The sequence below is a fragment of the Giardia intestinalis genome, chromosome 3 (genome assembly GCF_000002435.2).
Source record: "Giardia intestinalis strain WB C6 chromosome 3, whole genome shotgun sequence".
Classification (NCBI taxonomy): Eukaryota; Fornicata; order Diplomonadida; family Hexamitidae; genus Giardia; species Giardia duodenalis.
Genome location: NC_051858.1, coordinates 1128266 through 1139116, shown reverse-complemented (window position 1 = coordinate 1139116; position 10851 = coordinate 1128266). Strand labels below are relative to the sequence as shown.

General features: G+C 49.7%; 7 protein-coding genes and 1 non-coding gene across 8 annotated transcripts; 4 read left to right on the top strand and 4 right to left on the bottom strand.

Moving 5' to 3' along the window:
- Positions 1 to 24: 24 nt before the first annotated feature.
- On the top strand, positions 25 to 1503 carry GL50803_008609 (uncharacterized protein; the record flags this gene model as incomplete). The annotated part of the gene is made up of 1 exon (XM_001709989.1): positions 25 to 1503. One exon carries the CDS (start codon positions 25 to 27, stop codon positions 1501 to 1503), a length of 1479 nt encoding a protein of 492 aa, XP_001710041.1.
- Positions 1504 to 1506: 3 nt separating this feature from the next.
- On the bottom strand, positions 1507 to 1580 carry GL50803_00t0001. The gene has a single exon. It is a non-coding gene; the product is annotated as a tRNA-Met (tRNA).
- Positions 1581 to 1633: 53 nt separating this feature from the next.
- On the bottom strand, positions 1634 to 4546 carry GL50803_008608 (uncharacterized protein; the record flags this gene model as incomplete). Its single annotated transcript, XM_001709986.2, has 1 exon — positions 1634 to 4546. The coding sequence occupies one exon, from the start codon at positions 4544 to 4546 to the stop codon at positions 1634 to 1636; it is 2913 nt and encodes a 970-aa protein (XP_001710038.2).
- Positions 4547 to 4630: 84 nt separating this feature from the next.
- GL50803_0014742 (Kinase, NEK) lies at positions 4631 to 5494 on the top strand (the record flags this gene model as incomplete). The annotated part of the gene is made up of 1 exon (XM_001709984.1): positions 4631 to 5494. One exon carries the CDS (start codon positions 4631 to 4633, stop codon positions 5492 to 5494), a length of 864 nt encoding a protein of 287 aa, XP_001710036.1.
- Positions 5495 to 5512: 18 nt separating this feature from the next.
- On the bottom strand, positions 5513 to 7621 carry GL50803_0014741 (Ankyrin repeat protein 1; the record flags this gene model as incomplete). Its single annotated transcript, XM_001709983.1, has 1 exon — positions 5513 to 7621. The coding sequence occupies one exon, from the start codon at positions 7619 to 7621 to the stop codon at positions 5513 to 5515; it is 2109 nt and encodes a 702-aa protein (XP_001710035.1).
- A 14-nt stretch (positions 7622 to 7635) lies between these two features.
- On the top strand, positions 7636 to 8154 carry GL50803_008604 (uncharacterized protein; the record flags this gene model as incomplete). Its single annotated transcript, XM_038046366.1, has 1 exon — positions 7636 to 8154. One exon carries the CDS (start codon positions 7636 to 7638, stop codon positions 8152 to 8154), a length of 519 nt encoding a protein of 172 aa, XP_037901848.1.
- A 67-nt stretch (positions 8155 to 8221) lies between these two features.
- On the bottom strand, positions 8222 to 9262 carry GL50803_0024979 (Thioredoxin; the record flags this gene model as incomplete). The annotated part of the gene is made up of 1 exon (XM_001709982.1): positions 8222 to 9262. The coding sequence occupies one exon, from the start codon at positions 9260 to 9262 to the stop codon at positions 8222 to 8224; it is 1041 nt and encodes a 346-aa protein (XP_001710034.1).
- Positions 9263 to 9278: 16 nt separating this feature from the next.
- Positions 9279 to 10841, top strand: GL50803_0024980 (uncharacterized protein; the record flags this gene model as incomplete). Its single annotated transcript, XM_038045989.1, has 1 exon — positions 9279 to 10841. One exon carries the CDS (start codon positions 9279 to 9281, stop codon positions 10839 to 10841), a length of 1563 nt encoding a protein of 520 aa, XP_037901847.1.
- Between the last annotated feature and the right edge of the window lie 10 nt (positions 10842 to 10851).

The window sequence follows — 10851 nt, the reverse complement described above, 5'->3', positions numbered from 1 at the left end:
CGCTCCAGGGCCCTTATCAGCTCCATGTTCTGCGTAGAGAATACCCTATACTCATTGAATAATCGCTGCTCGATTCTTTCTCGCTATAATCGGACTGGACAATGGGAAGCGACGTATAAGCGCATACCCTCTGCGCTCCTAGGTGTGCATTCGTCAACCCTTCTTGTCACTTCCTCGTCATCTACAGCTTATATTTACCACCCCGCGACCGGGAATTTATTTCATATGCGCGTGGATACAGATGTGGAGCATCTGGCGACTGGACCTGCGGCAGAGGCAGGCACGATGACCTTTTATCGATCGCGGCTCTACTTATTCCTCGTGGGCTCTGAAGGAAAGAAGCCTGTCATTACGGAATGCCGGCCCTACGTCTATGATACCTCAAAGCGTGCAATAATCACTCAGGGTTGTGTCGTCAACGTATACCCACTATTCAGCTGTACGGTCAGCAACTCTCTGCTGTTGTTTGGATTTAGGTTTGACCACCGTGGAAAGTACATCACTGTCAAGAAGCTCTTGTCGGATAGGAAAGCATTCTCGTTGCGCAACATAGTGATGGACCAGCCTAAGTGCGACGACTTCTTCTTCGGCTTTGTCTATAGGAGCAAGTATGTCCTCCTTCTCTACCATCACAATCTTAAAAACCTCCTATTTGTGTATAACTCTCAAACAGCACATACGCAAGTCTTCCCTTCGCCCTTCAACGAGGTTCCTAAGACGCATGCGTGCCTTATTGTCTGGGAAGATAGGGTCCTTCTCTCAAACGATGCCAGTGTCGAATTGCCAGCCAACTTGCCTTCGCTGTTGGAGCAGTCTCCGTGGACATCTCAAGGACCACTTACGCTGCAGGACATTCGACCCTCTGAATGCACACGAGGTAGCCCTGTGAAGAAGGAGAAAACCCCTCTGCCTAGACATGAGCAGGCTCCTATACCCTCGTCCCCCTCTACTGGGCGAAAGGTATATAGACACAGCTCTGGTTTGCTAGACGTGGTCAAGACAACTGGTTACAAGGTCATCGAGAATGACTTCGAGATCTTCTCCACGGCAAGCTCATCAGTTTCCCGATCCGCCACGCTTCCGCTTGCGCCCATAGAGCCTCTCTCGGAAATCTCTGTGCAGATTCCCGCCCCCACTGTGGAGCTATCGTCTCCCACTCAATCTGAGCCACACCCCAGGCTTTCAGACCGCGTGCTTCCGGTACGGCCTCCCTCAGTCACAAAGATGATCGCAGAGGGCTCGTACACCCTCCATCCCCTACGTGCAGACGAACCTTCTCCTCTGGAGGCCGCCGTTGCAGAGCTCAGAGGAGAGCTCGAGGTGTTGCGGGGCGGGCTCGCAGCCGCAGACGAGCGCGGGGCCCGGCTCCGGGGGAGCGTCGCCGGCATCCAGGAGGGGCTTGAGAGCCTTGCCGCCCGCTGCGCCGCGCTTGAAAAAGGCCTCGAGGAGCACCGGCGGGCCACCGCGGCTGCGCTCGCAGACCTCCGTCGGCCCGGGGAGTAAACATGGCGTCGGGAGGGATCGAACCTCCGACCCTCGAGTTATGAGCCCGATGCGCTGGACCACTGCGCTACAACGCCACACGTCAGGGCCAGGCAGCAGCATGCACGTGATATTTCTTCTTTCTGTTTGTTTACTCCGTGGGGCCTAGGGCGAGGGCCGCCTCCGCCTGCTCGCTCGTCGGCAGCTGCGCCACCGGCTGGAGAAGGTGCGGGGGCGCCTCTCGGACCGCCCCCGCGGGGTCGTACCGCTTGACCTTGTCGAACACAGACCGGATGTCTGGGAGAGGAACCTTCCACGTGTCGATCCGCACCCGGTGTGTCGGGCTCTCCCCGTAGACCTTCTCGATGAAGGCCGCAACCCCGAGAGGCGTGGTGAACGGGAGAGCGGCCTTACTGACGGCGGCGACCCTCTTCTCCACGGTCTCCGGGAGCGAAATTTGCCCATGAATCAGGACAGTCCGCGTGTTCTGTTTGGGGCTTGCGTCGTGATCCTCCTGCTGGAGCTCAGCAGTGTCTTTGTTAACAAGGCGATCGTACGCTTGAAGGTTCGCGATGCCCCCACACAGAAGTCTGGCAGGCACTCCAGGCGGTGGGGCCTCGGGACGCACCGCAATGTCGTTGATGGATCGGATGCTCATTCCAAACACCTCGGGCGTAGTAAATGGCGAAGACAGTGGCAGATATCGCTGCTGGAACAATGCGGCGTCTGCCAACACCGGGTTGACTCCGCTTAGTATGAAATTTGCAGGTCTCTCCGAGAGCGACTCCGCTGTCAGCGCAATAATGGGTGTAAAGTCCAATGCGCCAACAACACCCTCCTGAGGCCCGGCCGCCATCCTGAACGCAGTATCTGACGCCGTAGCGCCACTAAGTGAAAGTGCCGCAAAGCAAAAATAAGTGCTTGCAGGGTCAAGGCAACGAGCGTCGACGAACGACGTTGCACTCTCGCGGGTAAGAATGCAAAGTCGAGAGCAGCCACTCAGCCGGGTTGCCATGGACGAATCAGAAAAGAGAGAGCCCGGCGTCGGGGGCTCTGTTGCCGGAAGACCAACAATGCTGAATCCATCCTGAGAAGCACGTAAGAAGAGAAGAAGACGGTCTATTGCATTATGGACATCCCAAGATGAAAAGGCAAAGTCCTGAGACAGTATTGATGTGCAGTGGAGAAGAGGTGACGGATGACAGAAGGATGAAAGGTCGGTATACTTTGTCCGCTGACCTCCGCTCCAGTACGCGAGTGGCGCAAATACGCCCTCTAATAGCTGGGCCTGCTCATTGTAGTTTGATAGGTCATCCATAACACTGCTGAAGATGTGCTTCTCCAGATGAATACGTAACAGAAGGAACAAGGTGATCACACTATAGGAATAGGCAAGCTCTACGGAAGACTTGCGCTCTGGGCTGTCGTGTCCTCCCTCAGATAAGCGCGTCACTAGAGAAGTGAGCAGGGCGTCAACCGAACCTTTGGCATCACAGAGATCGCTACTACTCAAGGCATGATAGCAGAAGGAGAACACATTGTGCTCATTGCACAGGCTTCTAAAATAGCAATCCAGCTGGAGCTCCTTCTTGAGAAACGCGTGCGCAGTATGCCAAAGGAATTGTAGAAGTGAAACTGAGCGATATACATCTTTCAGGATGCAATCTATGAGCGGCATTCCTAGTATATCATAATGCGACGTTAATGCCAAAAAAGCCTGTGCATCCCCAAGGTAGGAGCAAATGATGTAGAGCACTGCGTCCCACAGCTCAGTATTAAAAACAATCTGGCGCTCCAAAATAAATTGTACCTGAGATATCATAGCAGTAATACCTGATGTTTCAAGGGTGTAACGAAGAATATATTTGGTTGCCACAAATGCTTCTTGTGTGATATCACAACACGCGTCCACATCTTTCTGAAGCAACTCGTCGTAAAGCTGAGCAATGACAGCCGAACCATAGTGTTCTAAAGAGCGATGCCGCAACAGCTCCATTAGACTCACATACAAAAGGGTTACCTTTGGGTGCATGGCGACTCCGCGCTGCAGGATGTTGCACGCAAGGTCTGCAGCGTCTTCAAATGGCTTCTTGATTTGGACTGGACGCTCGAAGATAATCTCTGCCGCACTACGCTGGAATAGCTCCTGAATAATTGATGGGGAAACAATCTGCCCAGAAATACGGATAGCTATGTCGAGGTAGATGGCTGGAAGAAACCTGCCTAGGTAATAAAGAGCAGATTCGTACAGTGTGTATAGAAACCTGCCTGTGATTCTGTCTGAGATATCATTGGTGGCGCAGAAGCTGGTAGTCTCGTCGAATAAAGCGATAAATGCTTGGTAGACACCGAGAGGGTGGTTCCCTTGAACTCTGCTACTTCTCGGTGCCTTGTCCTCTCTATGCAACAAGACCCGAAACATATCGGTTAAAGAATATAACGAGGAAGCGTGGACCTGCTCACAGTTGACGGCCATGCTCAAGACCTTATTGTACGCGTTGTATAGCTCCACGCCACTCAGAGGCTGTCCCAGTTCGGCCGAGACCCTATCCTGGAACAGGTCAGTGAAGAGTGTCGGATTATCCAAGACGATCCGCTTACAAATGCACTGAAGCAGATCTTTTCGGAGAGCAATGCAGGAGCTCTGGTGCCTCCAAGGACAGCCAGCTAGAGCTGTAATGACCTTGTAGTATTTGAGCCATATCTTAGAAGAATCAATGCTAAAGCATGTGCGATCCAGGGTGTATTCAAGGCTTTGAAGATAGTTCGAGACATAAATATCAAATCGTGGCTCCTGCAGGACTGTGATCGGCCCGCTTGAAGATGCGCTCTGAGGAAACTCCTGCAGAGCCTTCAGTTGCACGCTAGTAACCTTGTCATTGAGTCTGAATGGCTCAATGAAGACGTCCTTCACCTTCTCGAGGTAGAGCAGGTACCCTTGAGACACATCACTTGAGCCGATGCGGCTGAGAGCTTCATCGCTGAACGCCTGCAGACATGCCTCGCGGTTCTTGTCCCAGGTTACGAAGATGCTCAACGCCCAAGAAGGAGAATTGTGCTTCATTTTTAGAGCTTTGATGCAACATTTAATTAAATATGCCATGTTATAGTGAAATTATAATGAGCGCTGAAAAAGATCATCGGGAGTATGACCGCGCACATCTTACCGCATAACTACGAAATGGTCCGCCAAGTCAATGCGGGGCCATATGCGTATGTTTATCTCGTACGCAACAAGGCTGACGGAGAAGAGGTGGTCGCAAAGTGTATATCGCTCGCTGACATTTCCACTGAGATGAGGCAATCCCTCAGACTGGCTCGCCGTATTGGACTGGAGCTGAAACACCACAATATTATCCATGCAATGAAGTCCCCCATGGACGACGGAGAGCACATCATGATTCAAATTACGCGCTACTATAGCGACCGTGACCTTCTGACCTATATCCAGAGGTGTAAGGAAGCCAGCCAGTTTATTCCTGAAGAATCTGTCTGGCGATGCGCAATCTGTCTTATCTTGGCAGTGGCATATCTGCACTCATCTCATGCCAAGGACAACTCTACTCTTAAGCCGATTGCTCACAAAAACATTCAACCAAGTAATGTTCTAATTGATAAAGATGGCAACTATGTCCTCACCGGGTTCAGTCATTGCGTAGAGATGCAGGAGACTGGCTTGAATCCTCCAGAGACCCCTGATAGCACACCCAAGAACAGAAATGTTACCTATATGGCGCCTGAAACGATTGAGAACAAGCCGTGGGATGGACGTGTCGACGTCTGGGGCATAGGCTGCACTCTGTATGAGATGTGCACAGGTATGAAGTATGTCGAGGCTGTAACGCCGAAGTTTGCTTTGAAAGAGATAACAACCACTGAAATGCCACTGCAGCTATTGGGATACAGTCCGGATGTTGTGGATCTGGTGAGTCGCATGCTTTCAGCGGATCTCCATAAGAGGCCCCAGATCTCTGACCTCCTCTCTGACGAGCGTGTCCAGAGTCGTATGTAAATGGGTGTTATTGATTGGTTAGAGGAGAGCGCTGGTATCTGGAAAGTCTTCAAAGAAGCATGTTAGCGCTTCCCAGTCCCTGTGCTCTAGAAGTTTGATGATGTGCAGTCGTTGATTTGTGTCTCGAAAAAGGTGCAAGGTATCCAAAATGGCTGTGACGGCACTTTCGTTACGGAGGCTGACAGCCTGTCTAAGTGGAAGACATCCGTATTTGTCTCTAATGTGCATCTCGTAGGGAACAAGCAGCGAAATAGCCGACACGAGTCCCCTCCGAATTGCAATGTGAAGAGCAGTCTCTCCTGCCTTATTCACATGTCCTGCTTGAGTGGGGATTAGTGCTTGCCAGTAACTCCTCCTACTTTCGATGTTAGTAATAAGCTCTGTAGCAAAGTATCTCATGAGCTCTGTATTGCCTTCACCATCTATCTCGATTATGTTACAAACAGTATTCTTCTGTTGAGATTGACGACGCTTTGAACCTCTTGACACCAATCGTTTGCCAATCAGCTGTCTTAAAAGCTTCTCGGCGACGCCCCACTGCTCAGCAGTTATTGCAGCTACCAAATCAGCGTTAACACCGGTATCAAACAGCGGATTCTGACTACTCTGGAGAAGTGTAAGAGCACACGCTGCTTGATGCGATAGGATTGCGAGCTCTAATGGAGACTTACCGGTGCTATCTTTAATCAGCGCCTCGTATCTTGCTAGCTTTCTGCATGCATCATTGTTCCCATTGATGATAGCAAACATCAGCGCTGTGTACCCATTGGATGCGTCATGTGTGCACCCAAATTCCTTGTCGACTAAGTCATCAACCGGATATCCATCCATAGCAGCTCGCATCAATGCAGTGCATCCCTCTGAATCCCGAGGAACCCCTTGAAAGGCGATAATAGCATCGAGAATAGAATATTGGCAGGCCTCAAAAGCCATTTGTCGTGGCAGAATCCCTGAGATGTCATTCGGTATTGAGAGCTCGTATTGGAAAAGAGGGAGACAGCATTCATAGAACCCATTTGTGATGGCTACTAGTAGTGCGGTATCACCATTTGAATTGGTGCAGCCGTGCTCATGCTCTGCTAGCAATTCAACCAAAGGTATGTTATTGCACAGCACAGCCAGAATTAGTGCTGTGTTTCTATGGGCATCTCGCTTGTGCAGAAAGTCTTTATACACTATTCGTGCTGTATGTAGCTGATTGGAAATGATAGCGATCATAAGTGGCGTATAGTGTTGTTGCCTGTCCAAGAGTAGTTCAGAAAGAGAAAGGGGTAACGGTGAAGGTGATCTCTGTGGAGATAGGGGAGGAGAGAGCATGAAGGAAGGTGAATTAGAGGCTAGTGTGCTTATAGGATGATCAACGACATCATGGCTCGCATGCAGGCGATGCCATATTTCTGAGACCTGCATGTCTGATCTGGTGAGACATTCGATGGCAAGATTGGCAAGGTTCTGCCACAGAGGATCTGTTCCCTTCATACACAACTTTAAGGACTCTACCATCGCTTCTGTTGGCAGAGAATCGCATACCGATGTAGTTAGTAAACAATACAATAGCCTGCCAAACCTGGTAGAAATGAGTGCTGGTGCTGCTGTGGTATCTTCTACTTGTGTGCAATAAAGGCCCGGCGCTTTTAGGACACAGCGAACGGTAGGGACCCCATCACTAGTTGAGGGTGCGATAGTTACGTTGTGTAGAGTCAGTGACGATAACAGGACACAAGACAATTTGGACTTGTCGACAATCAGCTTAGACAGTTGCTCCCAGCATCTAGTTAAGGCATCAGCAATTCCCCGAGCCAATTGCTTAACATCTTCTGCATGCATAGACTCTTCACGTAAGATATAAGGGAGTATTCGCTCACATAGAGGAACTTCCTTCAAAAACTCCTCTGTTGTGCGTATGAGCCCATTACCCTCAAGCGTAGAGATAGTCTGATAGGTACGAATGCTGTCTTGCTGTTTCAGCTCCGCAAGCAGCTTCATAGTCAAAAGTATCTCTTCACTGAAAGGGATCAATCTTATGAGCCTGACATGCTCGTTATCTAGCTGTTGCTGCGCAAGAACCGCCGTTTCATGCTCTGTCTTGTGCAATAAAGCAAGATATGTATAATTGCCACTTTGCATGGGCCTAAAATTAAATGCCGTCAGAAAATGCTGACACACCCAACGAGACGCAGAGTGTTATGCTTAATGAATGCAGAGAACTGAGACTCAAGAAAAAGAATAGACAGTGTGTGACGCGATTTACAGCGGTGGAGAGCGACCTGTACTACTCCTACGGATATAACAACGTTGGCTTCCCGATACTGCCCTCCTCGGAAGATAGCCTCTTCATTTCTCCGCTTGAGCTCCGCATCGAGCCATGTCTGGAGCTTTGCTATGAACTTGTGGATGCAAACCCTGCTTCGTCATTTTCGTCAATCGAGACGCAGACAAACAATCAGGTGAGTGTACACAAAAGCGACCTCCCGTCTGGCCTGGAGGATGAGGAAGACATCAAGGGAATTGATAACATACAATGCCTAACACCCCGCGCACTGATAGCAGATAGATCCCCACGTGAGGTCCGAGTGCAAACCCAGCCACCTGCCTTTTTCAGATTATGGTATATTGGGCTCTTAGCTTGCTATAACAATGTGTTTAATAAGTCTAGTTAACTATCGCTAATTAGTGCGAGCGGGAGGTCCGCCTAGCTTACTATCTACTAGGTCACCCCGCGAACCTTTACAGCTCTCTTTTAAGATCGTCCTTGAGTGTTTCCCTTGCAGTCTTGGCCTTTTGTAGACTGCGACGTAGGTCATCTCCGCCCACGTCTGTAATATTGCGGTACACTGGTATGGGACGCTTCTTCCTCTGTACTTTCGTACTTTGTGGCTCCTCCTCTTTCACTTCCTCTCCGGATGTGCTTCTGGTTTCATTAGTCTCGTCCTTAGTGTCTGCTTTGACGGTGGCTGAGACATTGAAGACCTCCCGAGCATAGGCTATGTCCTCTTCTTTAACTGCATTGTCTTTAACGAAGCGATCAATCGAGTATCCTGTATCCATACTAGGCTTGTACGCAAACCATTGCTTCTTTGCATACATCCGCAGAGCGGGAATCCCCGTGATGTTGCGGGCCCTGCAGAAGTCCGCATGGGTGTCGCAGTTCACCAGGTACCCCACCACGTTCTTAGAGTTTCTGGTGACATACTGCATGTACTGATACTTGAGAACAGCGCACGGTTCGCAGTCGCTGCCTTCAAAGAAGAAAAGTTGCGGCGGTGTAAACAATGCAATGTGCTCTTCAGACATCTTCCCCTCCTTAACGAGCTTAATGTGCCTTCTGGTTATGTTGCCTTGGAGCCTGTCGATTTCTCTGGCCTTCTCCTCTATGTCCGTTGTTGAAATGAAAGGTAACAAAAGATCCGGATCTGGGGTCGTTGATTTAAGAATGACAAAATCTAATGCATTAGCATAGGAGAACTGATCGTCCATGGGTTCGATCCCGCCTGCGGCGTCATTCCTATATAACAGGATGGGTTCGTACAGGGGCTTGCCGTCTTTTCTCTCAAGAAAGCTTTCGAGATTGTGCTTGCTTTGCTTATCCATCACATAAACAGTTCCAAATGCCTCTGCAATTCTTTCAATATCAAGCTGGGCTTCGCGCTTGGTAAAGAAAGAGTCGTGGATGACAGCAATTGCATTGTCTGGAAGACGGTCTAGGTCAGCGTATGAATATTGGATGAGGTCTGAGAGCGTAGCAGCGATGAGGAGAATCCAGAACATGGGAAGATTTTAATTAATGAGTGGCGAAAATGAGTATGAAGACGACTTCCTGAGCTATCAGTCTGATTTTGATCCATCTTCTGAGCAAGATAGTCCACAGCAGACTTTAAAGGAGGCGTACCAGGCTCTCGAGCTCAAGGGCAATGCATATACGGCCCCATCAAATATCACCATCTCACAAGGAACGATAGCCTTCTCACAGCCCCCCATGGACTATCGCAAGAAGTGCATTGAAGGAATCTGCAAGGAACAATTTGTCAGAACGCTGCAACAGTTTGTTTCTCGAGGAACCTCCACATACCATGCTACCGAGTCTATCACCAGAGGAGTCCAGATGCCGTCTCTCCTGACCAATCACGGGTTTGATCAGGGCGGAGTTACCTTGGCTGAGTCTCTCATGACCATTGCCTTGACTGGTCAGGCCAAGAGTAGCGACATGGAAGATCTGCCTGCGCAGACTGCACAGGTACGCAACAAATCCATCCTGAGGAATTTAAATATGATGAAGGAGAAGCTCATCACTCGGGGGACTCGCGAGACTAGGATGGGGTTTCTGATGGAGCAGTGCGTGCCATTTCCTGGGGGCTTTGTAGCACTCATAGCCGTAAAGCTTCTCGAGGAAGAGCTTGAGGAGTCGTATCCTTTAGAAGAGGAGGTTTACTATCCATTGAATAGAGTCCTTATGTACCAATTTCTTCTTATCTCGTGTGATTTGTCTCTTACAGTTACACACATCTACACTGGGAGATCGGGCGCGCAGCAGCGTATGCCAGTCGACTTTATTTTAGTGCCAAGTGAAAACGATATACCCCCAAGAATCGTCTTGTTCTCCCGGCGCATTAGCCACATGGGGAAGGACACGACTCAACCAAAAAGACCGTATGCAAGTAACGACATATCTATTCTCACCGTTCCATTCCTAGAGGGATTCTACGAGGTCCCATATAAGCCCTCAGACAACTTCTCTCCGCCCCCAAGCAAAATCCTATGGCGCGTAGCGCACAGAGTGGCCAAGAATATTACAGTTATTGGCCTAGGCGATGACGGCTCGCTCTATTCTTGGGTGTATGACGACCTAAACTGTGAAATCTCCGTTTGCCCGGTTACAATTGGATCACTCGCAGATGGGATTGCCGTCCTCTCCATTCATAGCATTTCGTTTTCATCACACTCTGCAGACAAGAATGTACTTATGCATATGACAAACGGAACACTCTTAGTCGTACAATTCATGGCACACCATGCACTTGCTTCAGAGATTCAACGGTTACTCGAGTCATGTTCGGCTGTCTCCACTATCGCGCCAGGCACGGCCTTAAGTCAGAATGCATATTATAATCCTCTACACACTGCAGTGCGGTCTGTCAAACGAATTCCACACGTGACTATCAGGTCAGCATCAGCTCTATATAACGGTATAACATGTATACAGTATACAGATGGGGTGATTGAGTGCTTTGGACCTGCCATTAGCGAGCGCCTGGGAGTATGTCTGATGCGCAAGGATGGACTAGACGTTCTTATGGGATTTATTTCTGAGGCCACCGCAGAGAGGATCCATAAGGAACTTCAGGACTGAATGGAACTAA